The 25,691-nt window shown below is 36.9% G+C and overlaps 2 protein-coding genes across 5 annotated transcripts; both read right to left on the bottom strand.

Annotated features, from left to right (window-relative positions):
• Positions 1–420: 420 nt before the first annotated feature.
• Positions 421–12,963, bottom strand: troap (trophinin associated protein). Of its 4 annotated transcripts, none has more exons than XM_067370856.1 (18): positions 12,890–12,963; positions 11,453–11,527; positions 9,052–9,271; positions 7,714–8,227; positions 7,464–7,594; positions 7,233–7,281; positions 7,013–7,152; positions 6,844–6,907; positions 4,115–4,224; positions 3,963–4,026; positions 3,177–3,307; positions 3,030–3,090; positions 2,268–2,335; positions 2,088–2,183; positions 1,889–1,996; positions 1,483–1,792; positions 900–1,075; positions 421–800 (listed from the first exon to the last, which is right to left on the bottom strand). In XM_067370856.1, exons 2-18 carry the CDS (start codon positions 11,506–11,508, stop codon positions 726–728), a joined length of 2,373 nt encoding a protein of 790 aa, XP_067226957.1. In that variant the 5' UTR covers positions 11,509–11,527; positions 12,890–12,963; the 3' UTR covers positions 421–725. The 4 variants fall into 4 exon arrangements, with proteins under 4 accessions (XP_067226957.1, XP_067226956.1, XP_067226959.1 ...); XM_067370855.1 differs by lacking the exon at positions 12,890–12,963 and adding an exon at positions 11,700–11,794; XM_067370858.1 differs by lacking the exon at positions 12,890–12,963 and adding an exon at positions 11,700–11,794 and having other exon boundaries at positions 9,052–9,217.
• phf8 (PHD finger protein 8) lies at positions 12,186–24,320 on the bottom strand. The gene is made up of 22 exons (XM_067370854.1): positions 24,044–24,320; positions 22,775–23,105; positions 22,580–22,665; positions 22,068–22,188; positions 21,680–21,840; positions 21,433–21,574; positions 20,071–20,257; positions 19,745–19,907; positions 19,556–19,643; positions 19,361–19,467; positions 19,152–19,243; positions 18,449–18,538; positions 18,057–18,362; positions 17,771–17,862; positions 17,506–17,672; positions 17,329–17,414; positions 17,127–17,245; positions 16,692–17,005; positions 16,481–16,576; positions 16,288–16,397; positions 14,722–15,103; positions 12,186–14,635 (listed from the first exon to the last, which is right to left on the bottom strand). Exons 2-22 carry the CDS (start codon positions 22,870–22,872, stop codon positions 14,547–14,549), a joined length of 3,096 nt encoding a protein of 1,031 aa, XP_067226955.1. The 5' UTR covers positions 22,873–23,105; positions 24,044–24,320; the 3' UTR covers positions 12,186–14,546.
• Positions 24,321–25,691: the final 1,371 nt, after the last annotated feature.

Below are 25,691 nucleotides of genomic sequence, written 5' to 3'. Positions count from 1 at the left end.
AACTGAAGAGAAAGAAGAAGCACCAACATGGAGCTGGAATCTGAAGGATCTGGAGAGATTCTGCATGAAGGAATGGTCTCTGATCTCTTGTCAGGTGTTCTCCAAACTCATCAGAGCTGTTATCATGGGAAAAGGAGGTTACAATAATTGGGTGCCAATGTAAACTAGGAAAAAAATAATTCAAAATGAGCTTTCCCCCCATTTTCAGTTGTATTACTTAAATGAAAGGCTAGAATTTTGTGAATGAAAGATCAAAAGGATAAACAATGCAGATTTATTTTCACAGCCACCATTGCTCATATTTACCAAGGGTGCCAATATTAGTGGAGGGCACTGTTGTATATATATATATTTTAGAACCTTGTAATAATATGATTCAGGAAAAGAACAAACAAAACTTAATGTAGAATTGTGTTTATATATAGTTTTATTATACACTTTACACAAGAGACAAGCTGAAAGCACACAGTGTTTCCATTCAGTGGCAAATTCAGTGTAAAAATGATTGGTGTTTAGTATACAAAAAGTTCAGTCATGTTGTCAACAGTAAATCCATCAAACATTGTATCTGTTCAAGACTTTGCTGCTTGTGGAATCTGTAACCAGTTACATCTAACTGTATAACAACATGCCATTTCAAAAGTGCAGATAGAAATACTTTTTCAGACAGTCTTACGTAACTTTACACTGACTAACTCAAGAAATGTGCTGTGGGACATCTTCCTTTATGCTCTGATTGAGGAACCAGAAGGGACTGGATTCATATGTACCAGCGAGGACAGGCCAATGGGTAAAAAACTCTGTAGAGAGGAGAGAAATAACAAGGTGCATCAACAGTTATTCATCTTGACAACCAGCTTAGTTTATTGTGCACGATTCAGAACAGAATGATCACTCACAGTAGAGTCTTGAAACAGAAGTGTGGTGGCCACCGGGTTGCCACAGCGGGGCTGCAGTGGGCACGACAGCAGGCGAGAGGTGTACGTAGCACATTCCTCATCCAGAATCAGCTCCTCCAGAGGCGTATGACGTCGACGCAGAGCAGACACAGCGGTAGAGTGTATGACGGTAGAAGCTACAAACAGAAGGAGACGCATTACCACCATAGCGGGAAACATTTGCACTACTACAAATGCTTAGTCTACAGGATGTCTGTTTAAGGGCATAGTTTACCCAAAAATAAAATTTGTCTTCATTTACCGTTTCTTTTTTCTGTTGAAAATAAAGAAGATATTTTAAAGAATGTTGGTAACCAGACAGTTGACGTCAACTGGTTACCATTCTTCAAAATATCTTCTTTTGTGTTCAACAGAAGAAAGAAACTCAACGGTTTGGAACAACATGAGTTGACAGAATTTTTGGGTGAACTATCCCTTTAAGAATTATTTACAACGTTGGACAGATATGGTCATTTAAAAACTGTGTGGTATAAGAAAACACAACAAAGGTTCATTTTAGTTTCGCTTTGGATGACATGGTTACCTTTTGATTGGCTTTCTTTGGTCAGGTCTAAGGTAGGATTGATCTTTGATCCATTTCTTTCGTCTGATAACAGTGGTAGTGCATTATGGGATGTAGGCCGGTCTCCACAGAGCTGCAGAGGGACACCTGCCCCAGTGGTCTTCAGAGTATCCTGAGATCGGTCTGATCCAAGTCTTTGGCTTGATGAGAAAACAATGACGGACCCTCTGTGAGCTGCTTGTATGAACGGCTGGTTTGTTTTCTTGCCTTCATTCTCGGTGTTGCAATGATTTGAATTACCATTTTCTTTCATTCTTGACTGAGCTTCAGTCTACATGAGGAAAAGACAATGTGCGATTACTTTTAGACCATCAAGAAATTGACCAGTTATGCATAAATCAATGTTTTATAGTTGAAGCAATCATACAGTTTGGTGACTTTTCAGTAACTGTTGTGAAGTAACGTCATCTTGGTCTATCTGGTCATCGTCCATCTGCTCTTGGTCCTCAAATAACCTTTGGACAACATCCTCCCCCTACAACACAATCAACACCCAGTGTTAACCTGCCATTCTATCATGAAGATCAAGTAAATGTCAAGGGTTCTGCATCATGGGCTCGTTTTACCTCATGGCACACCAAGAGTCCAGTACTGGGGTCGTGGGGTCCATGCAAACCTGGAGAGCCCCTTAAACTGGACTTTTGGGTGGTACAGAGCTTCCTCTGTAAAGAGAAACAGTAAACATTAGCATGAGATACAAATAGTTTCAAAACAAAAAATACAAACCAAGACAAGAGAACACTCACCATTGACTGTGGTTTGGTGTTTGCAACCCGCTGCGGTGTCCATTTCATCACTGGTGTTCTATTTGCACCTGCACCACAGCAGAGAAACAGTGACTTATAGGGATGAAAGCATGATGTTGAAGGAGGAGAGACACTGGAGAGTAGCTATGTTTCCATCCAAAGTTGCAAATTTAACTTATGCGCAAAATTGGAATACTGTATAAAACATTTGCGAATAAAGCAGCATTTCCATCCCATGTGTTCAAGAGAAAATAGTTACTTCCTGGGAAACTGGTGCAAAATGTCTGCAACAAGAATGGAAGTTACTGCAATCGGGGAAGCCACTGGCTCTTTTATCCTACATCATAAATGCGGTCATGTTATCTTGTGTTTGGATGCCTGGTGTTTGGAATGCAAACATGTGAGACGCTTCTGGGAGGGAATTAGTCCAAATCATTTTGATGACAGACTTTGGCTCAGGCATTTCAGAATGATCAAACCAACATTTGAGATGCTGTGCAATGAAATTGGTCCAGTTATCCAATCACATCCACTGTTGAGGCAAAGTCACATAAGTTTTTTGTTGCACATCGAGGGATTTATTCGGTAAATGTGTTTCCATCATAATTTACGCATATTTCTTATTGGAAAAAAAATTATCCACCTCAATTGAGCACATACGTTTTTTTATGCGCATTTTTAGAATGAATGCACATCTTGATGTTTCCATCCAGCTTTTTTAATGCAAAATGCACATGAAAAAACATAGCTAGTGAATCTTACACTGAGATGCTGCTGCTGTCGTGGCTTCTGGTTTATTCTTCTTCACTGGGACTCTCTGGGCCTGAGATATAAAGTTACATTAGTCAAAAAAAAAAAAACTTAAATTTAGCACACAACTGGAAGTTGAATCACTCTGAGCAGACTCACAGAATAAATGGAGGTTCCTCTGCCACTGGGACAGGTTGAAACTCGGGGTGTTGCTCCAGCCGCCCTCACACCTTCATTCAGTAGAATACTGCGCAGGGCTGCAGGGTCAGGGGAGAAGGACACAGCACTTCCTAAAGGAGCACATGACAGTGATATCAATCTTATGGGTTAAAACACATATACACACATACATATATATTTTTTTATTTAAATAAATAAATAAATTATATATTATATATATATAAATATATATATATACACACACACACCATATATAACAGCATATACAGTACAAAAATTTGGGATCAGTAAAATGTCTTAAGGAAATCTATATACACCAAGTCTACATTTATTTGATCAAAAATACAGTAAAAACAGTAATTTTGCTAAATAATTACAATAATTTTCTATTTCTATTTTATTTTTGTGATGGCAAAGCTGAATTTTCAGCATCATTACATTGTCACATGATCCTTCAGAAATCATCCTAATATGATGATTTGCTGCTCAAGAAACATTTCTTAATATTATTATTATTATTATCAATGTTGAAAACAGTGCCGCTTTATCTTTTTGTGGAAACCATGATACTATTTTTCTTTTTTTTATGAATAGAAAGCTGGATGGAACAGCATTTATTTGAAAGATAAATAGTCTGTCACTTTTGATAAATGTAATGCATCTTTACTGAATAAGATACTAATTTATTAAAAAATAAACTGACCCAGACTTTTGAACAGCAGTGTATATACACTTCATTAAATGCAAAATAAATGGCTTCATTACCTGCAGAAGCTTTGATGGCAGCTGAATCATCTGTTTGAAGCTTCTTAACTGGTACTCTTTGAGCCTGAAGTGAACAAGACATTTCAAACCTTATTTCTGGGGAGATTTCCAAATTCAAAATCTTAATAAAACAAATGGGAACTGAGTATTACAGAGTAAAAAGAAGTTCCTCGGCCAGTGAGGCAGGTCGGTGCATGAGGTGTTGCTCCATTGACCTGTAGAATATCACGGAGCACTGATGGATCAGGTGAGAAGGAACTTCCTGGAGGCACAAACCATACAAAGATTGATGAATAAAATTTTTGAAAGACATTAAAGGTGCCCTAAAATTGAATCTACCTCGGCATAGTTAAATAACAAGAGTTCAGTACATGGAAATGACATACAGTGAGTCTCAAACTCCATTGTTTCCTCCTTCTTATATAAATCTCATTTGTTTAAAAGACCTCTGAAGAACAGGCGAATCTCAACATAACACTGACTGTTACGTAACAGTCGGGGTGTACACCCCCAATATTTGCATATGCCAGCCCATGTTCCCAACATTATGAAAGGCATTAGACAAGGGCAGCTAGTAACGTCTGGATCTCCACAGGTGAATCGTCAGACTAGGTAAGCAAGCAAGGACAATAGCAAAAAATGTCAGATGGAGCAGTAATAACTGACATGATTCATGATATTTTTAGTCATATTTGTAATTGCTAATGTACTGTTAAATGTGGTTAAAGTTACCATCGTTTCTTACTGTATTCACGGAGACAAGAGCCGTCGCATTTTCATTTTTAAACACTTGCAGTCTGTATAATTCATAAACACAACTTCATTCTTTATAAATCTCTCCAACAGTGTAGCATTAGCCGTTAGCCACGGAGTACAGCCTCAAACTCGTTGCAGAATCAATGTAAACATCAAAATAAACACTGTACTTACGCGATTAAACATGCTGCATGAAGAACACTTTGTAAAGATCCATTTTATGGGTTATATTAGCTGCTTGAACTTTTTTTATGTCGTTTAAGGCAAGCGTGAGCTCTTGGGGCGTGGAGCACCAGATTTAAAGGGCCACACACCCTGAATCGGCTCATTTATAATGATGGCCCAAAATAGGCAATTTAAAAATTAATTTAAAAAAATCTATGGGGTATTTTGAGCTGAAACTTCAGACTAGAGGTCTTCACGGGTCCAAAAATTCATACCCGAACCCGAAGAGACCCGTAAATGTGCTTCACGGAACCGACCCGGCCCGACTATAATTTTGAAAGTTGGACCCGAACCCGTGCAGAACCAAGGAATGCCATAAATGTACTACCCGGACCCGTCTAAGCTGGACCCGAACCCGACCGGACCCGTCTGGACCCGATCGGCACATAGGTCTATTCCACAGCAAATTGCTATTAATAAGTCAATAAACAAGAGGTAAAAATAAAACGTGTTGTTTTACCTAATATTAGTAGGCTATAGCTTGTACCTGACTGTGATGCACTTGCCAAGAAAGTTCATCCGTTATTCCTCTCTTGCCGGTTGAAATGCTTAATCCACTCATTATTCCAGCTTTAAAAGTTCACTTGCTGTCACGATGACAATTGCATTATTTCGTTGTATCTAGAGACTCGAGTCAACTCACATAATAAAATAACTTTGTTTGCCCTTTTGAACTACAATAACGATTGCTTGTTCAGTGACATGGCCGCTGACGTTAGCATACTTATTTGCGGTCATTTCTGTGCTTTCTGAGCAGAGTCTGACCAAAACTTTAGATATAACAAGACGGCATAATGTTATTATAAAAATAGGAGAAAGAAAGTGTGCTCGCATGAGACATGCGCGTTAGCTGGAGCAACCTGAAACATAAGCTTTAAGCGTCACAGATTCAACATTCATGTGATAGTTCATATTTTGTTAATGATTTGAAATAGGCTATGTTATTTAAATGCGAATGTGCAAGGCTACAAGCAGTTCTTGAGATTTTAATTTTGTTTGCATTACTGTTGCACACGATAGGAATAGTAAAACTCAATGATCACCGTTTGCTTGCATTAACTCCGCCTGCTCTGCTTTTGATGGCTGGTGTCACTCGTGTTTTTTCACCTTATTTCCCGGCTCATACTTTGCAAGTTACAAAACACGCACAGCGCTGACTGACTCCCAACACGGCCGGGTGATCTCCGAATCAAATCGGCTCGGGTATACACACAATGTTAATCAGACCCGGGAACCGAAGTAATAGATTAGGACCCGACCCGGACCCGGCTTACCATTTAAAATATAGTCCCGAACCCGTACGGGTCCCGGGTCCTCGGGTCTTCTTTGTAGACCTCTACTTCAGACACATTCAGGGGACACCTTAGACTTACATTACATCTTTTAAAAAGATGTTCTAGGGCACCTTTAAAACTTTCATTAAGCTGGAATGCATTAAACTGATCAAATGTGACAGTAAAGACATTACATACAACATTTTTTTTTTTTTCAAATAAATGTTGACTTTAACCAAGTAAAGAATATCAATAAAAAAACAATATTGGTCAGCAAAACTATTTAACATTGATAATATTAAGAAACTTTTAGAATACAATATAGAATGATTTCTGAAGGATCATGTGACACTAAATACTTTTTTCAGCTGACATCACTGGAATAAATCACATAATATATATAAAATATACATATAATATACTAAAATAATAATAATAATAAAAAAAAAAAACAGTTATTTAAAACTATATTATTTCATAACATTACTGTTTTTACTGTATCACTATTTGATCAAACAAATGCAGCCTTGATTTTAAAATTTACTGACCAAACTTTTGAATGGTAGTGTATATGACTAAATAGTCCAGCTAAAATCACTAATGAACAAAAATAGCAAAGTACATACCTGTAGGGCTTTTGGCTTCTGCTGGGGCTTCTTTTTGAGTCTTTTTGACAGGCACTCTTTGAGCCTAAAGTGGACATGGTCTATTTCACAACTTATTCTGCTTAAATGGACCATTTAGAAGTAAAATATAATCACTGTGTGAATAAACATTTCACTGGACCGGACTCACTGAATAAATAGAAGTTCCTCTGCCAGTGGGACAAATTGATACTCTGGGTGTTGCTCCAACATGCTCCTCCGGTCTCGTTCCATCACTCTGTAGAATACTACGTAGTGCTGAAGGGTCAGGGGAAAACAGCCCAGCTTTATCTTGAAATGAAAGGAGAAATAAAAAGCTCACCCTCTTTGATTGCTGAGAAAAGTAGGAGTCTCTTTAAAGGTGAACTCACCTGTGGTGACGTCAACGCCATGATGAGTCTTCTTTACAAATCTTTGAGGCTAAAAGATCAAAATATATGAGTAACAACTATCCAGGTACATACAGATTAACATAATGCCATCCGGAGCAAAGAATTTAACATTACATCATCATACTAGACTGAAAAGACAACTAGCATTATCATTATGAAGGGTCAGAAAATATCTTGGTTTTATTATGGAGCTTTTCTACGTTTTCTAACCACATGATTGGAGGTTCCCAGTCCAGGGGGGCAGGTAGATAAACGTGGCATCAAGCATTGTGCTCCAACAGCACTCGATCCCTCACATGGAAGGACATTGCGCACAGCTGATGGAAGATTTGATGATGATCCTGTACTCATATGCACATACATCACATAAATAAAAGAAAGAACCATGAATGCTGTTGAGACAATTTGAACATTGAACTGATTGACACAATAAGAAAATATCTGACATTATGCCACTCACCTTTATGGTTTTGTGTAGCTGATGGGACAGTCTGGAAACAGTACTTGTCCTTTGGTGCTTGATTATCAGATTTAACATCTACTTTAATGAGTGAAGGTTTACTTAAATGACTCCAACCGGAGTCTTCAGGAAGCTTAGACTGTACAAGAGTGATGCTACCTAAACGTGAACTTAAATCAGTGTGACTGCAGCATCCGGATTCTTGTGAAGGTGGGTGAACATCAGCGGAGTCTTTATTTGATGCCACATATTCTACATGACTACCAGGTTGCAATCGCTGTGACTTGTTGGCTGGAGCCCTGAGGACACCTGGTGTCACAGCCTTATGGCTCTGAGTTTCAGTTTTGGCACTAGGATTCAAGTTCCTCACTTTTTCAACAGATGTTAGCCGGGCAGAAGGTGTCAGGGGAGCTTTTCCTTGAGGAATGTCTGTGTTTCTCTGACTGCGTGAGCGTGACTGGGACAGATTGAAAGGAATGGGTTTGGTGCAGGTCCTTTTTTTCTGCACTTTACCCTGAGGACAAATGGAAAAGTAATCATTATATATGTGGCATTGTTGTTATTGATAACTGAAACTAAAACATTTTAAAAAATTGTTGGTAAATAACTGAAAAATATGGAAGAGGATTAGGGCCAAGCAATAATAAAAAAATAAAACCATCTAAATTTCGAGATAAAATGTTGAGAATAAAATCATTAAATTACGAGAAAAAAGTCTTTAAAATTACGAGAAACAAATTAGTTAAATTATGAGAAAAATGTTAAATTTCGAGAAAAAGTCGAGATAAAATGTTGAGAATAAAGTCATTAAATTAAAGAATTTATTCTCGTAATTTAACGAATTTGTTTTCGTAATTTAACGACTTTTTTCTCGTAATTTAATTACTTTATTCTCAACATTTTCTCTCAACTTTTTTCTCGAAATGTAACATTTTTCTCATAACTTAAATTTGTTCTCGTAATTTAATGACTTTATTCTCAACATTTTATCTCGACCTTTTTCTCTAAATTTAACGAGTTTTTTCTCTAAATTTAACAACTTTAATCTCGAGATGGTTTTATTTTTTTATTATTGCTTGGCTACTAAAATTATATATATTATATATATATATATATTATTATATATATATATATATATATATATATATATCTATATATATTTTTTTTTTTTTTTTTTTTAATTTTAATAAATACTACAAAAGTATATAAATAATACCAAAATAACACTTATGTGGTCTGACCTTTACATTTTTTAGGTCAATTATTTCTTTAAAATTGTTTGGTAGACATTGCACTTTATTTTAGATTTCTGTAATGGTCAGAAATGCTTGTCCTTACCGTAAAAGGCCTCTGTTCCCATCTGTTGTGACTGGGATTTTGGGAGAGCTCACTTAGAGCTGGTTGCAGAGATTTGGCGAGGACTGGAAGCCTGCTGACAGCTTTTAGTTTATTGACTCCTTTTCCAGTTTCAGCAGAAGCATTGGGGTCCAGATTCTCAGATCCTCTTTTAAAGGAGGAAGCACTGAGTTTAGTCTTCAAATCCTGATTCATCAAGGTCCTAATTGCATTAAATAAAATGGATCAGAGATCAGTAAAACAGTTTATTCAGATTTGATAATTTAATGATTTTTTTCAGTAAATAAATTATTGGTTTACTTTAAAAAATAATTACAAAAAAAATAATATTGAATCATCATTAAAATAATGACAAAGATGGTACAAGATCCATTACAGTAATGAGAATTGAGGGCTTAATTGTCCTGAAAATAATGTTACAATGCAAAATAGGTAAAATAAAAAATAAAAATACTTTTTATTGTTTTTACATATAACAAACAACAAAGCATCAATTCAAGTGAAAGAAAAACAACTGACATATAATCAATTTAAATATTCCGATGAGAGAGAAGAGAGGACGGCAAAAAAATAATTAAAAATATTAATTATTTTATATAATCCAGTATGTCAGAAGAAGAGCATTGCCAAGCATGAGTAGTAGTAGGTTTGGCCCTATTAATTCATGCTGTTGTACATTCACAGGTCACTATTTTAAGGAGACTGTGGATCCAATTTTTTGCCACACATGTGCGGTGTAAACCACTTCTGAGTTATTGTCTTTTTTTGCAGCTGTAAAACCAGCAAATAACATTCTTTTTTGTATTGAGCTTATACATAAGTCAGAATCATCATTAAGAAGACATAAACTTGACTTAACCATCTAATCCATTTGTAGTAAAGAGGATAAAACAAAGTTTGCATGTGTCATAGATTACTGACAATAGGACACTCCCAAAACATATGAAGAAAAGTACATGATGATATGTGGCAGTTATTTGATTTTTTTTTTTTTTGGCATTTATGTACTAAAATAATTAAATCTGAAATAAAATTGAATAAACTATTATACGGAAGAGGATTAGGGCCAAGCAATAATAAAAAAATAAAACCATCTCGAGATTAAAGTTGTTAAATTTCGAGAAAAAAGTCGAAATAAAATGTTGAGAATAAACTCGTTAAATTATGAGAAAAAAAGTCGTTAAATTTCGAGAAAAAAGTCGAGATAAAATGTTAAGAATAAAGTCATTAAATTATGAGAAAAAGGTTGTTAGATTATGAGAACAAATTCGTTAAATTATGAGAAAAAAGTTGTTAAATTTCGAGAAAAAAGTCGAAATAAAATGTTGAGAATAAACTCGTTAAATTATGAGAAAAAAAGTCGTTAAATTTCGAGAAAAAAGTCAAGATAAAATGTTAAGAATAAAGTCATTAAATTATGAGAAAAAGGTTGTTAGATTATGAGAACAAATTCGTTAAATTATGAGAAAAAAGTTGTTAAATTTCGAGAAAAAAGTCGAGATAAAATGTTAAGAATAAAGTCATTAAATTACGAGAAAAAAAGTCGTTAGATTATGAGAACAAATTCGTTAAATTATGAGAAAAAAGTTGTTAAATTTCGAGAAAAAAGTCGAGATAAAATGTTAAGAATAAAGTCATTAAATTACGAGAAAAAAAGTCGTTAGATTATGAAAACAAATTCGTAAAATTATGAGAAAAATTTTAAATTTTGAGAACAAATTCGTAATTTAACGAATTTGTTCTCGTAATTTAACGACTTTTTTCTCATAATTTAATGACTTTATTCTCAACATTTTATCTCGACTTTTTTCACAAAATTTAACGTGATTTCTCATAATTTAACGAATTTGTTCTCGTAATTTAATGACTTTTTTCTTGCAATTTAATGACTTTATTCTCAACATTTTATCTCGACTTTTTTCTTGAAATTTAACAATTTCATTCTCGTAATTTAATGACTTTATTCTCAACATTTTATCTCGACCATTTTCTCGAAATTTAACAACTTTAATCTCGAGATGGTTTTATTTTTTTATTATTGCTTGGCCCTAATCCTCTTCCGTACTAAACATATATAAATAAAAAATCAGAATATTAATAATAACTACAATGGCATCTCAAAGATACTAAAATAACACAGTTTGCAATGGACATTTCTTGACAGGTGTAGAGAGATTTACCCATATAATAATTATGAAATTACTTGCTGTATGGATTAAAGACAAACTTAAAGGTTTAAAACAAAAAAACAAAAATTGGCATTAAAAACAATGTTATTCTGAATCGTCCCCGTCAAATAATCAGTTAATGAAGTGATGTTGTGACATTTAAATGCACTGGTTCTTGCTGATATAAATACAGTGTAAATGATCAGCTCGCTTACCCTGGTGGATCCTGCTGACTTCTGTTCTGGGGTCGCAGAGGGTTCGAGGACGCCATCTCGAGAGGGATTCAGTGCCTGGAATTGAGATTAATCACACAAATGTTCCTTAACGAAGAAATGTTCGCTAGTCATAAATATCACTACAGCAATGTAAGCTAACGTTACAACAATAACATGCAAGCTCTGCGTACCTAACGTTAGTTGTGTATTCATTTGACTAAAACGGTAGGCATATAATTTTACTAACCCACAAAAACGTACCAGGACCCGAGCTAAAAAAACTACAGCTTCTTTTATGTTGTTTTCAAGCTACAGGACATTCATTCCACATCTCTCCACTGGCCCAGGCAAGAAGCTCACTGGTGTGTTGACTTCCGGAGTAATTTGTAAAAAGCGCGCATTTTGACTGGCTGACGAAGACGTGCCATCAGCCAATCGCTGACCGTCATTGCCACCACTATGGCAACAGAGATGCGGCTTTAACTCACGTGACTTCTTCCGTTTATTCCACTTTCATGGGTTCATTATTTTAAACGTCTGGCACACAATACAAATATATATATGGACCATTGCAAGAAACAAAGCAGCTAGTCGGACCCACTAACCACGTGACTTGAAGATGAAAATAGGCTTATAATGAAAAAAAAAAATGCAAACAGTTTTTAAAAATATCTTTTAATAGAGGTCATTTGGAAAAAACTGCTCAAGCCGTTCCAAAAACCAAAGGTGGGGACAATAGCAAAAGACAACGTCCAATTATAAATATTAAATGGGTTCAAATTTGACTTGTTTTTAAGTGGTCCTGAATGTGCACTCCTAACACTACTGTTGCTCTTTAAACGGTTCTATCAAAATGATATCAGATACAAAATAAACCCTGAGAAGAAACTGTGTGATCAACATTAATTGTTCAAAATAAACATACAAGAAAATGGTTAAAGGATAAATAAATCCTAAAATCCACACAATTAACTCAAGATGATATAGAGAATAACTTAAGTAAATGTAAGTTTTAATAAGAACATCTTTAAAAGAGTCAGTCCTTGTATATTTTGAGGTTTTTGAACACTTCATTGCGCAGCTTGCTTCACATCATTCCTGTTTTGCACTGTCAATTTCCAAAGATCCTGAATAGCCGTCTCAGTAGACATTAGTTGCCATTAAAGTAAAACTCGTATAAAAAGATTAGTTTCAGTAAGAGAGGTTGCTATGTTTGGGACATTACTGAAGGCACAGATGTTTGGTAAAATATGAGTGTACATTCAGAGATGATGTGAAGTAGTAGTCAAATCAAACAAATGTACAAAAAACTCAAAATATTTCAGAAATTTCCTTTTCAACTCCAGAATCATCTGAAAACAATGTCTAAAAAATATTTTACCAGGATATTCTAACAACTGTCTTCTGTTATTTCATGTTCAAAACATTTCTACAAACCTCAAAACAAGTTTCTAATCACATTCGGATGGCATGATGACAGTTCGGCAGGGTGAAGATCTGTGACATTTTCAGAAAAAGAAAAAAATACAGCAAAATAATATTTACACTGGCCCACTGATTTATCGATATTTTTGGTGCTGATTATGGACAATCGTCAAAGGAGAAGACTAAAAAAATATTGTTGCCATTACATAAAATTACAAGAAAATGTTATATTTAACTCTTCTAGAATGGAGTATTTATATATATATAAAAAAAGAAAAACTAAAGTATATTGACAATACAATTAATATTATTGATAAGTGGAGGGGGGAAAATAAAATGAACAATAACATTGACATAGCAATAGAATACATTAACTTTATCACATTGCTAATATCATAAGCATCAATGAAAAATAACAGCATAATTATTCTATACAAATAAAACTGACTAAACAACTCTTATGCTGTTACTTACAAAACATGTAAGTATTTTTGTACAAGATGTGTCAAGAAAGATTCCAATGCAATTTCTTTCTTTCCCCAAAAAAAAAAAAAAAAGATAATAAAATAATAAAACACCAAATATATACAATGAACCTACATAATCACCCTTCAGATCTCAAACTGCTCTAAAATCAATTTCCGTGTTCTTTACAATTACTAAAATGTGTACCACTGAACTCAACCCTAGTTACACTCGGAGCTGTACTATAAATGGGAAGGACAACAAGACAACTATGGCCAAATGCTGGCAGGACATCATACTGCCCATGCTGAGTGGAAAACAAACAAAACAAGACAAACTTATATAAAATATATACACATCTAAAATACATTTGTTGATAAAAATGTGTTAGTACACTACGGTAAAAACATTATTTAACAAGCAAGGAGACATTACTACAGGACTTCATCTACAGCAATTACGGTCAATGGTGTATCAAATTGCCTTCTATGGTATAAAACAACTTGATATGAACACATACTAAATGAAGCATGTAAACAAATAATATGCATGGCTTTAGGAGGAGATTAGACTGGGACATTACAAATTGCTGAGCTGATGACTGAAGAATTAGATCTCCTCTCATCCATGGGACAATTCAGACCAAACAATCTCAATCCTAAATTTAGGAAGTAAAATCTTCAAATAAACCAGTCAAAGATCTTCTGAACAATGTTGTAATCTTGTTTGCGACGGCAATTTGATTTAACATCAAGTGCTCCTCGGAATTCTAGAAATATACAATGTTAAAACTAAATATTAACTATGAAACAAAGAGGGTTTAGGTGGAGTGTACATGTATGCAGCACATTTTTAAAGGTGAAGCACTGAAAATGTTGGAAAAAAATACCAATATTAGCAATACAGTCATCACTCACTGGTATCCATTACTAGTTTAATGTATCCGTCTGTTTAGCTCTATTTGCTTTTCAAATAAAATTTCTATTCTAAAACACCATGCTAAATGGATTTCACTTGAATTTTCTCACAGCAAGTTACCATTCTTTTCACTTTTCGCCCTGATGAAGCAAATAAAACCAGGCAAGCAGAACATTAACCATAAAAGAGTCACATAATTTAACTTCAAAATCATTCAGGTCCTCTCAGCCTTATTCGTTTTCTCCACCTCTATTGTTCCCTGCAGTCTCTTCTCCATATTATCAATCTACAGGAGAAGCTTGCCGTTTCGATGTATTTTCAGAATCTTTCCCAGTCTCTGTTTAGCTGTGGCAAGTCCTTTCTTTGGACGTTTCCCTGTGAGAAACAAAAAAAGAGATTGAATTTCAGTTTGATTCCAAGCACATCACTGTTAAAAGGTACTATCCTGTAATTCTAGATACCTTGACATGCTCCTGCTGATGTTGGAGTTGCCAGACCTCCGGGTGAGGGGGCAGAGGGAGAGTAGCTGCTGCTGTTTTGGGGAGAGAGAGAGGGGCGTCTTGAAGTCAGAAACACGCCAGGGGCCATGGCGCCACTTCCTCTTGGACCCCCAGGGCTGAATGGGCCTGGTCCTGCTGTGTACTCGTGGTCCAGCAAGCTGGCAGAGTACACCTCCACTCTCCTCTCTTCAACTATGCAGTCCACAGGAGGCTCAGAGGGCAGCGGAGGAGACACGGGTGCAGAGTCCGGCTGACGCTGGAGTTGGGCAGCTGCAGAATGTACCTTCTCTTGAGGGACCTTCTTCTTGGTGTATCTTCTCTTGGTTATGGTTTTCTGCTGTTCCTGGTATTAAAGCAACAAAAGATTACAATTTCAATTGCTGTTCTTTTGAACTTTCTATTTATTAAAGAATCCTGAAAAAAAAAAAAAAATCCACAAAAATATATTAAGCATCAAGTTACAGTTACAGAGTGTACCTTTAAATTTTGTAATAATATTTCATAATGTTATATATATAAAAAAGTATATATATATTGTATGTTCAGTTAGGAGGTCAAAAGCTGTAGAAGCTCATAAATCATGTACAGTAAGGTCTGAAGAGACTTGTAGGAAATTATACAGGAGAGAAGCCAGTCATTTGAGTTTGCGGAAAAATGTTTTACAGTGTTCGAATATTGTTGTCTTTTACTGCATATGATAATTCATACTCAGAAAGTAGAACTGAAATGACATTAATTACAAGATGATTAGTTAAAACATTTCAAATGCACCTGCAGATTATTTTTCTAATCATCTTTGAGGATTTCTTAAAAATAGAGTGTAAAAATCTTGTGAATTCAATCTTGTGTCTCATCTCGTGAGCTACCCGTCTTGTCACACCCCTAGTTTTTTGTAAAAAAAAATTCAAATAAAAAATAAAAAATTAAATAAAAACATGCTAATCAGAAAGTGTAGCTCATGTTGTGAACACACTCTTTCCTCAACAATGCATTAAAACATCTATAAAACACAAAGGGCGAATAACTAAATTAATAAATAAATCAGGTTTTTGATGTTTTTGTTAAATGTTTAAACATTTTTTAATTTATTCTTTAATTTATACAATGATATATCTTATATATTTAAAAAGGTCCTCTAAGCGATGTCACGCGTTTTTAGGCCAAAACATTTTTTGTCACATACAGCAAACATTTCAGGAGGCACAGAGGGGAGGGGGAGGAGGAGGAGGAGTGAGGGTCTAGCTAGCCTCTGTTTTGTTTGACAACACTTCGAACGTCAACAGGAAGTTACTCTGCTCAGGATCGCTTAGAGAACCTTTAATAACGTGTCAAATATAAGTTAATATTTACTTTTGTATTTCTGTCAACTGAAATGCTATTTTTCAAAGACTAAAATCAGATGCCATTTTTGAGTAAAACGAATGACTAAAATGAATGAATATTACTTGACTGAATTTAAAGGATGTTTTGAAAAAGTCAAATTCAATGTAATTGTAGGTTACGGCATAGTGTGGAACAGAAGTTCACCTGTTGTGCCAGTTTGGCAGCAGCAGCTGCAAGCCCAGTTTCTACAGATGCCACCCTGGCACCCTCTCTTACCGGTCGCTCCTGCTTGGGCAGTGTAGGGGTCACACGGGCTGAGGATGTGTGAAGAAATTAAGTTTAGAAATGTTTAGAAACAAAATGCTCAAAAAAACTAAAAGTTCATACATGTGGTTACCTTTAGGACTCCAGGGAGTATCATCCCAGTTTCGCTTTCTTTTCATTTTGGACTTGCTGATGTGATCCTCCTCGTCAGATTCTAGTGACGGATAAACTGTAGAAGAGGGTAGAAGTTGTCCTTTTAACAGAATCACTCTGGTTCACAGTATTTCCCCCTGTTACGTATGCTAACAAACCTGATGTAAATGTTCAAGAATCTGTGAACTCACCGTAATCAGAGTCTTTAAAACAGGTACCCAGGGTCTCCTGTTCATCCAAGCTTTCTTCGTCACTGAGGTGCCGTGCTGGACGCTTGATGGGCCGTTTCCCTGGCCTCTGAATGGTGGTCTTCTTCTCGTTCTTCTTGACTCCACTTATCCACCCAGCTCTCCCGCCTTTCTCCTTTAAAAGCCCCAGCATCTCGCCTCCGGAGATAGATAGAGGAGAGGAGGAGGAGGAGGAAGATGAGGAGGATGGAGGATTGGCCATTGAGAGCATGCCCTGGATAGCATCACGGGTGCTGGGGGAGGCTGGTGCTTCCTCACTTGAGAAAACAAAGAGAATCAAAAGGAGTGAGTATAAAAACAAACATCTACAATTTTCACTATGACATAAAGACTTAATAATGACCAGCATGCAGTATATAAAGTGTGTGTATGAAGTACCTCAGTACAGAATCGAGACCCGCCACCTGTTTGCTTGCCTTGAGCAAGTCTAAAATCCCACCTGCTCCACCTTTCACACCCTGGACTGTGAGCATCTCTTCATCTGTGGTGTAATCCTCCTATTTAACAACAAGATACAGAACCAGTGCCAACTAGACATCTAGAGATGAATCTAAAGCTTGCCTAAAAGAGACTTGCATACCTCAATATCGAAGTCCACTTCTCCTGGCTCACGGATTCTGTGGGGGTCGCTGCATGGTTTGGCCCGAGGTAGTTTCCTTGGTAGACCTTAATGAGAATGTTTAGCCAAGTATTAGTTTGTACCAAGATGTTGACGTTATTAGCTAAACAGAAAAAATAAATGGGAGAAATCTTTTACCAGCTAACTTCTTCTTGCTCGGTAGAGATGGTCTACGGCGAGGTGGTGGGGTTTCATCGATCTGAAGCTCATCTTCTGAATCAAAGTCGGATAAAGTAGCCATGTGGGGCTGGAACTGTTGAAGTGAACTCCCGGCTCCATTTGCACTGCCAGCACGACCTTTCTTCCTAAAACAAGAAGAAGAGGAGGTATGAAAAATAAGTGTGTCATTGCTTAGATTTAAAAATACTCATGTCAGGGAAATGGGTGAAGATAAACATTTTACCCTTGTATCTTTCCATTAGTCAGCACAAGTTTGAGCTTGCTCTTGTTGATCTTCTCTTCGAAGTCATCTAGACAGTCATCAGGCAGCTCAAGCTGAAAAGCCAAATTATGTTCTTTACAATGATGATATTTAATAAGTACAAAATTTAATTTTTCAGCTTTATTTCCAACATAAAGATTTAAAAATAATTTTCTTAATCGGAAAAAAAAATTCTAACTGACCACATATTTTTGAACAGAAATGTAATAAACATAACAATGATTAATGAACGTATTATAAATTCCACCTTGCTCTTTTTGACTTTGCACCCTGGCTGGAACTTCTTGAGGGTGTGTTTAGTATGAATCTCGAGTAGGTCCAGCTCTCCGGCTTCTGTCTTTATCTCTTTGCCTTTTTGGCTCTTTTTCTTAGCTCCTGGAGGGCCTATGCCCATTCCTCCAAATCCGTCCTTCAGCTTGGGACCTCTCTTTTTACCTAGGTGCTGGGCAAAAGCGAGGGATGTGTTCAATGGAGCTTTAGGGTGAGGAGAGGGAAGACCCTGAGAGCCACCAAAGGGTGTCCCACTCCTGCCAATGTTCTGCTGGAAGATATCCTGCAAAAGAGACACAAAAATCAGATGCTGGACATAAATCACTAATTGCCTTTTTCATTGAAAATCTAGGCCAAAGCTACTCTCACCTCAACCAGGCGTATCTCCTTAGCCAGGTCCTTCACTAGCTGCTGGATCTTTATAGTCTCTGGTATCTCATGTTCATGCTCAGCCAGGGACTAAATATCAAAAAAACAACCAATATAAGCTTTGTGTCATTGCACAGAATTCCAATGAAATGGTTTACGATAGCAGAAAACAATGGTACCACAGATATTTGAAATTTTACGTAATTTTAGTATGCTATTCAGGCCTACATGACAGATATAATATTCTTTGTGATATGATTCTATATATTTTTGAGCCTTTTGACAAAATTCAATGTACATCCATCCAATATTAGTAAGAGAGGTCTTTTCCCCCCAGTAAAAATAAACAATTTCAGCCAAACACCCAATCGAATTACACTGGGAAAATGTATTAAAAATTACAAGTAAAATATAGTAAAATCTGGTTTTCCAATTGCTTTTTCACTCAATGAACAAGGTATTTAATTATTCTCATTTATAGGCTCCAATTATCAGCAATATTTACCAACATATATTAAAACAGGGTCTTTAGTGAACATTTAAAAGTGATGATGCAAATTAATTAGATTTGAATCAACTAACTGAAACAGTTTGAACTGATTCATTGCTTTTTCTACTTGACTTTAAATATATGAATATATCATGAGTATATAATGAATACCATACTAATCGTAAGTCCTACATGTCATATAATTAAACTTACTTCCTTCCGTGTCCAGGTACGGAAAGCATTATTGAGAGCTTTGGCTCCGTGGACCAAATAAGTGGCAGGATGCCGTCGATTCTCTCTCAGACCTGAAGTTGATTAGAAAAACAGAAAAATGAAAGTACATGAAAGACTGTTGTTTAAAAAGAAAAAGAAAAAAAGGCAGTAAAGAAAGCAGCCATTTGCTTTATGAGGAGAAGCCTCACCTCTGAAGGTGTCAAGCAGATGCTTGCCAACATACCAGCACACCGTCTCAAAGTTTGGAAACCTGAATAAGTCTGCCGTGCTCAGACGCTTTTCTATCTCATATGCTCTGAAGAAAAGAAATAGAAAACTGACCAATGAAAAAGCCCAGTGCACTACTGCTTAGCGTAAGAAGATCAACAGAAGCATCATCTCACCGAAGCTGCATGTCAATGTTGAGGCTGTGTAGAAAATTTCCCCCAAATGCCAAACAGTCCACAGGGGTCAGGACAGCATGAATCCACCCTGACAGCAAGAAATTTAGGCACAAAGAAAGAATCAACATTAAATGTAGTTTTGAAATAAATCCCAGCGCATCTTACTACTGGCAGAAATAGACATTGTACCTGTTGGGATGAAGAGGGTGTTTCCTTGCTTAAGTGAACACTTGTAGCACATGTCTACCTGGTCCCCAAAAAACAGCTCATTCTGATTGGAGGACGAACTCCAGCGCTCAAAAAGGGACAGGTTAGCAGCAGTGGGACGAATGAGGTAAAAGATCTTCTCACCCTGATATGTATAAAAACAAATACATAAGACCTCTTTGGTCTAGAAGACAAAGCATGTTGCTTTCTGGAGAAATGAAATGCAGTTACTCCTCTCAAATGAACACAGAGACATTTCCAGCTTTCTCCACAGATAATATACTACATTTTTAAAGAGAATAACTGACCCGGAGTACGTGGTACCACACAGAGGTTCCTCCAAAGTCAATGTGAAAGTCCGTGTAACTGTCCTTCACTCCCATCAGGCAGTATTTCTGCACATTAGGCCTCTCAAAGACAGACTCCTCAGGCCAAAGATTCTCCACCCATGACAGCTTCCTCACGATCTTTGGTGTCTCCACCAGATTTGACAACCTAAGAAAAGACACAAAAATGGTTAGACAGTTTGCACAGATAAATGCGCCTGGAAAAGTTGCCTTTAAATTCTTCAAAGGGGGACGAGATATAAAATAAGTCTTGAGCATCCCCAGAGTGTGTATGTGAAGATTTTGCTCAAATTACCCCACAGTTAATTTCTTACAGCATGAGCAAAAACGCCATTTTTGTGTGTCGCTTTAAAAGCGAATAAGCTGATGCTCCCGGACCCTTTTCGAGAAGAGGGTGGGGCTTTAAGCTTATGCTCCAACATACCGACAACAACAAAACAGGACAATCTTATGCAATGAAAATGTCAGAAACTGTCAGCAGTGGTGTTCAGCCTTATATGTTTCAGAATCAACCTTTGTGAAAATCCAGCATTGAAAAGAGCCTCATTTGCGAAGCAGTCCGACACAAAAACACAACAATTTAATTTACCGTTTTTTTCTGGGACATTTCCTTTGAAAATGAAATTTAACCAAAATGTCCTCAGTGACTTATGTTCATTGGTACATCCCAAAACACAACACTTGTAATGCCTATTTGGTGCAGACGTTATAAAATTCCAGCTGCTACAGCGAGGATACAGAAATGGCCGGCTCTGTGCTTCTCACTCATGGCTGTGTCTATGCTAATAGGGCATATAATTAACAATTTTTACAATGGAAGTGATTCAATCAAAAACCAACTTTAGCTCGATAATAATTTTCCTATTGTCACTGTGAAGCTGCTTTGAAACAATATGTAATGTGAAAAGAAATATATAAATGAGGATGACTTGACTTGGCAGATTGTCACTGGCTGTGGGCGGGGTTTCCCCCTACAGTGATGTCATCATGTGGGGAATCTGAATCAGCTCTTTTGAAGAGTATGCTTTTAATTTATGGGAATTATTTAAAAAAAATTAGTGAGTGAATTTTTACCATTATTGGTTGGTTGTTCTCACACACTGCAGACACAAATTGGTGTTCAAACACCTGATAAAAGTGAATTTAACCCCTTTAAATTCAACCCCTTTAAAGATTTAGCAGAGACAGTAACTAATCTTTTCTTTCTTAGAAAACACATAGGGTGAATTTTCATTTCACGCAGACTTCAATGCACCCCAGCTACAGCCGTACACATTCAGATGGACATTTGTGAATGTAAATTAACACATCCCAAAAAACTACCTGGTGTCTGAGAACTCCAAGCTGATCACATTGAGAACTCGGTCTCTGTTTGGACTGTTATAGTACTCCACAAACTCTCCCAGTTTCATCTTCAGGTCTGCTTGGCGGTTGACATCAATCACGTCAATTTCTTTGTCAGCCCCTATGACACAATTGTAAGACATTACATTCCTATCTAAACATGACTTTTCACAAACATATGACTGAAAACGTAGAATGGCACTGCAGATGTGATTAAAGTTGTTACCAATATAATGCTCTACATCCGATACAGAGAAGGATGACGGGGGCAGATTCATGCCCAGGCCATCTTTCCTGAGGACCAGGACTGGGACGCTGAAAGAGCGCTCCTCTAGAAACTCAACAGTGAGCTGGGCCCCGGTTGGCTTCAGCAGGACTTCATCAGCACTTAAATACAAACATTAGCATACTCATCACTGTGCATTTTCAAAAAAATTTTATTTAATCCAATAACACCACAGACTGCTAACGCAAGCAGTATGAATCATCGCTTCAAGTCTGATCAGAGCTAAATGAATCTGGGTTAAGAAAGCAGAGTCACCTAGTGGCCTAATTTTAACCTGGCAATAAGTGTCCTGTAACTCAGTAAGAAATAACACATGAATAAACCATACCTGGGAAAAGTGCGGCTGCGTAGCTCCCTGACAAACTGAGCACTGCCCGTCTTCACAGGTCGTCCTGAGTCTCTACCCACACCAATATCAACGTGCTTAAGAGCCCCCCGTCGTTTGCGCACTGAGAGAGAAGCAGATATCATAGTTACTAATCATGCAAGCTTATAGGTTTGCTAATATTTAATGTGTTTGTGTTCCACAATGAGGATGTAAATGGTCCTGCTATCTATTTTTATTACTAGCTGTGCCTGATTAATTGTCACAAAAAAAAAAAAAATCTTTATTTAAAAAGGCATGAGGGCGGGACAACCCGTCACGCAGATCAAAGCAATCGCAAGCGACCATCCAATCAATTCCCAGTGGACAAAAACAAATCCCGCCCTTTATATTTCTTTGTTCAGTAAGCCACTTTACATGGATATACATCACAATACGAAAGAAAACTTCATTTTAATGCAGACTTTGGCTATAGCCAATGTTTATGGTGATTTTATGATGTTTGCCACACTTACTGACAGAGGGTCCATGTGTCACCTGACAGTTAGGACAGTGATACAGGTCAATTTCTGCCGCTTTGTCCTCTTCCACTCCAACACAACTACATTAGAACAGATAATATATTACAATGGCAAACAAATTACGTCATATAAATTACAAAAAAAATGGTGATTTCGTTTTAAATTGTAATTTACAAAATGCAACCTCACCTGCCATGAAACCAGTCCTGACAAACATCACACTCAATCATGAATCGGGTGACATCGTAAGGGAGACGACACAAGCAGTAAACAGGAACAGATGCCATTCTAAAGTCCCTAGCCAAATGTCAGTATAAAAAGGGTCTTAAATAATATGATATTGCTTCTGTTTTGGTACCACAGTTCACTTAGTTGTCTCTGTGGAGAGTCAACTTCACTTCAGAGTGGTTCAGCAATTAGCTTGCAGCGCTGTAAAGGCCGTTGTATTCGCAGTAGTGTGTTGTATATGAAGTATGCTGGCAGTCAAACTGGGTGCTAGTTGCATACCATGGTTCGGCACCTGTTGAGAGAGTAAAGGAGAATTTTTTGAGAAAAATGTAGAAACATCATTCTTGTACCCAAAAATTAAGTGCACTCTACATTAAATAATAAACTCTGAAAATTTTGTTTCAATCATCTGGTTGGCTAAAATATTACATCAATCCACCTGCTGCCTTTATTACGGTTAACAGACTAAGTAAGCTTCCTATTCAGTCTCAAACAAGTCTTATGCTATACAATAAAGGCACAAAAGACAGCACAAAAGACGTTATAACTACATACTGTATGTTCAAATTGTGCAGAATTTGAAATATTATCCCTAAAACACCTGTCCCTAGCCTATATGGTCCTGTTGTTTATTTACAGAGGGTTACAGATATAGAAGTATTTGGGATTAGAGTTATAACACTTTAATACACATTAAACATTATATGCATTATAGTTGTAAAAACTGCACATTTATGAAAGCGACACTTAAAATAATTAATAAGCAAATAAATAGCAAAGTAATAAACACTAACTATTCATCTTTGTATTAACGTTACTTGTTAATTCACATTGTTTAGATCTGCAGAGATAAAGCTGACTTACACTAGAACGATGCGAATGATAACTATAAAAGCTATAATTTACAATGCGCAAATAATTTAATTTGGTCCACTGGATTTGTAAGTGAAAAAATAAATGTTTTTAATTTAGAAACACGGTCTGTGATAGCAGAAAACAGTTCGTTGAAACATAAGAGCTGGTAGCTAGCTTAGCTGCTAATAACATAGCATGCTCGTCAACGTCTAACTACGTGAATCTTTGTGTTTACAATACAACAACGATACGTTACTGAGCAAACTCACTAATCTAACCTCAAATGTAGCCAAAATATGAAATATGGAGTTGAGATTACACGATCCATAGCAGAACAAAAGGACTTGTTGCAGCGCGCGCTGTATTGGGTCTTACCGGGTGTGAAATGCCGCGAGTTTCCCGTGGGCCGAGCGCACCATGCCGGACAAAATCTTAGGAAAATCCGAGGCCTGCGCGGCCTGCTTTACAAACAACAAGATGCTTTCAAAAACCGTACACTTCCTGCGTTCTTACGTATTTAACAGAGGAGAGTGAATAAACAAATCAGGCAAGATCTCGAAAGAATACAGTCCACAACCGAGAAGCAAAGATTTTATGAAATTCATAACGCAGCGATTTCCCGTGCTATAAATCCATCCCAATCCGCCCGTGCAGCGACCACTGTCTGCGGGAGATGGAACAATAAAGTTGCTTCGCATGTCGGTCTTCCTTCGGACGGTAGAGTTTTCAGATGAGCCCCTACCCAAAATAAAACAGAAAAGAAAAGAAAACCTCCCAAAACTTAGTATTTAATAATCACTATACTCATTCACTTATTTATGTATGTATGAATTAATTAATTAACTTATTTTATTAAATAACCAAATGGTTTGTGTGTCAATTTATTTTTGTTGTTTTGAAAACGAATAGTCTACACAAATGTGGAAACTATACATCTCCCAGGGTTTTATTTATTTAATCAGAAATCTAAAATGTTACTCCCAAAACTTTTACTACTGTTTTATAGTTTTAGTTTTATTACTATTACTGTGTGTTAAGTATAGTGTGGGCTGTAATATCCTGTCTGCAGTGAAGCAAACTACTATATATTTTTCCAAATTGTAGAGCAATCCATAAATGAAAATGAGTAAATGTCCAGAACCAATTGAATGAAGGCTATACTAGAGTCTGTAGTCCAGCAGATGGAGACATCAGCTAAATGTTGAAGGATGTTGCTGAAACATCTTCACCAGTTCGAGATGATTTTGAAGTTATAGTGGTTGTTTGAGGGACTACAGAGAAAGATTTAAACTGACAGTAATGATAACCTACTGCACACCCCATGTCCATAAAACACTTACATTTATGTGTAATATCTATATAATACACAATACATACAAAAGAAGATATTTTGAAGAATATGGGTAACCAAACAGTTGATGGACTGTTCATTCTGCTTCTTGGTTTCCGACGTTCTTCATAATGTCTTATTTTGTGTTCAGAGAAAACTGAAATTCATACGGGTTTGGAACGACATGAGGGTGAGTAAATGATGACAAAATTTTCATTTTTGGGTGAACTATCCCTTTAAGGCTTGCCACTCAATGTCTTAATTTCACCTGTTTCAGGACCTGCCCAAAGTGAAACAACTCTCATTATGCCCGTCTGCTATGACTGAATACCACCCCCACTCAGCAGCCCCCTAAATAATCATCTGTACGCCATCCAGCTCCTGATTTCTCCAGTCCTGCCTCTCAGCCTCATTGCTGGTGGCCATGGTCTGGATGAGGGGTGGGCTGGCCTGGCTTCAGTGGTTGCAGCTCCCATCACAGATTGATGAATTGATTGCAGCATTGCTGCCAGTGAGTCTGTGCCCTGGGCGAGGGCGCCCCGGTTACGGGAGGGAATTCCAGCTATGGCACCCGCCATGGTGCCGCTATTATCAACGGCCTGCAGGGGGCCATTGGGGCTAGCAACCCAGGGAGCAGCCCTGACCCACATACTGCTGTCACGCCCCTGGAGACACACACTGTGAGGGCAGGCG

This window comes from Chanodichthys erythropterus, chromosome 20, assembly GCF_024489055.1.
Source record: "Chanodichthys erythropterus isolate Z2021 chromosome 20, ASM2448905v1, whole genome shotgun sequence".
Classification (NCBI taxonomy): domain Eukaryota; kingdom Metazoa; phylum Chordata; class Actinopteri; order Cypriniformes; family Xenocyprididae; genus Chanodichthys; species Chanodichthys erythropterus.
Note: the sequence above shows the minus strand (reverse complement) of the source record. Positions and strands in the feature narration are given on the sequence as shown.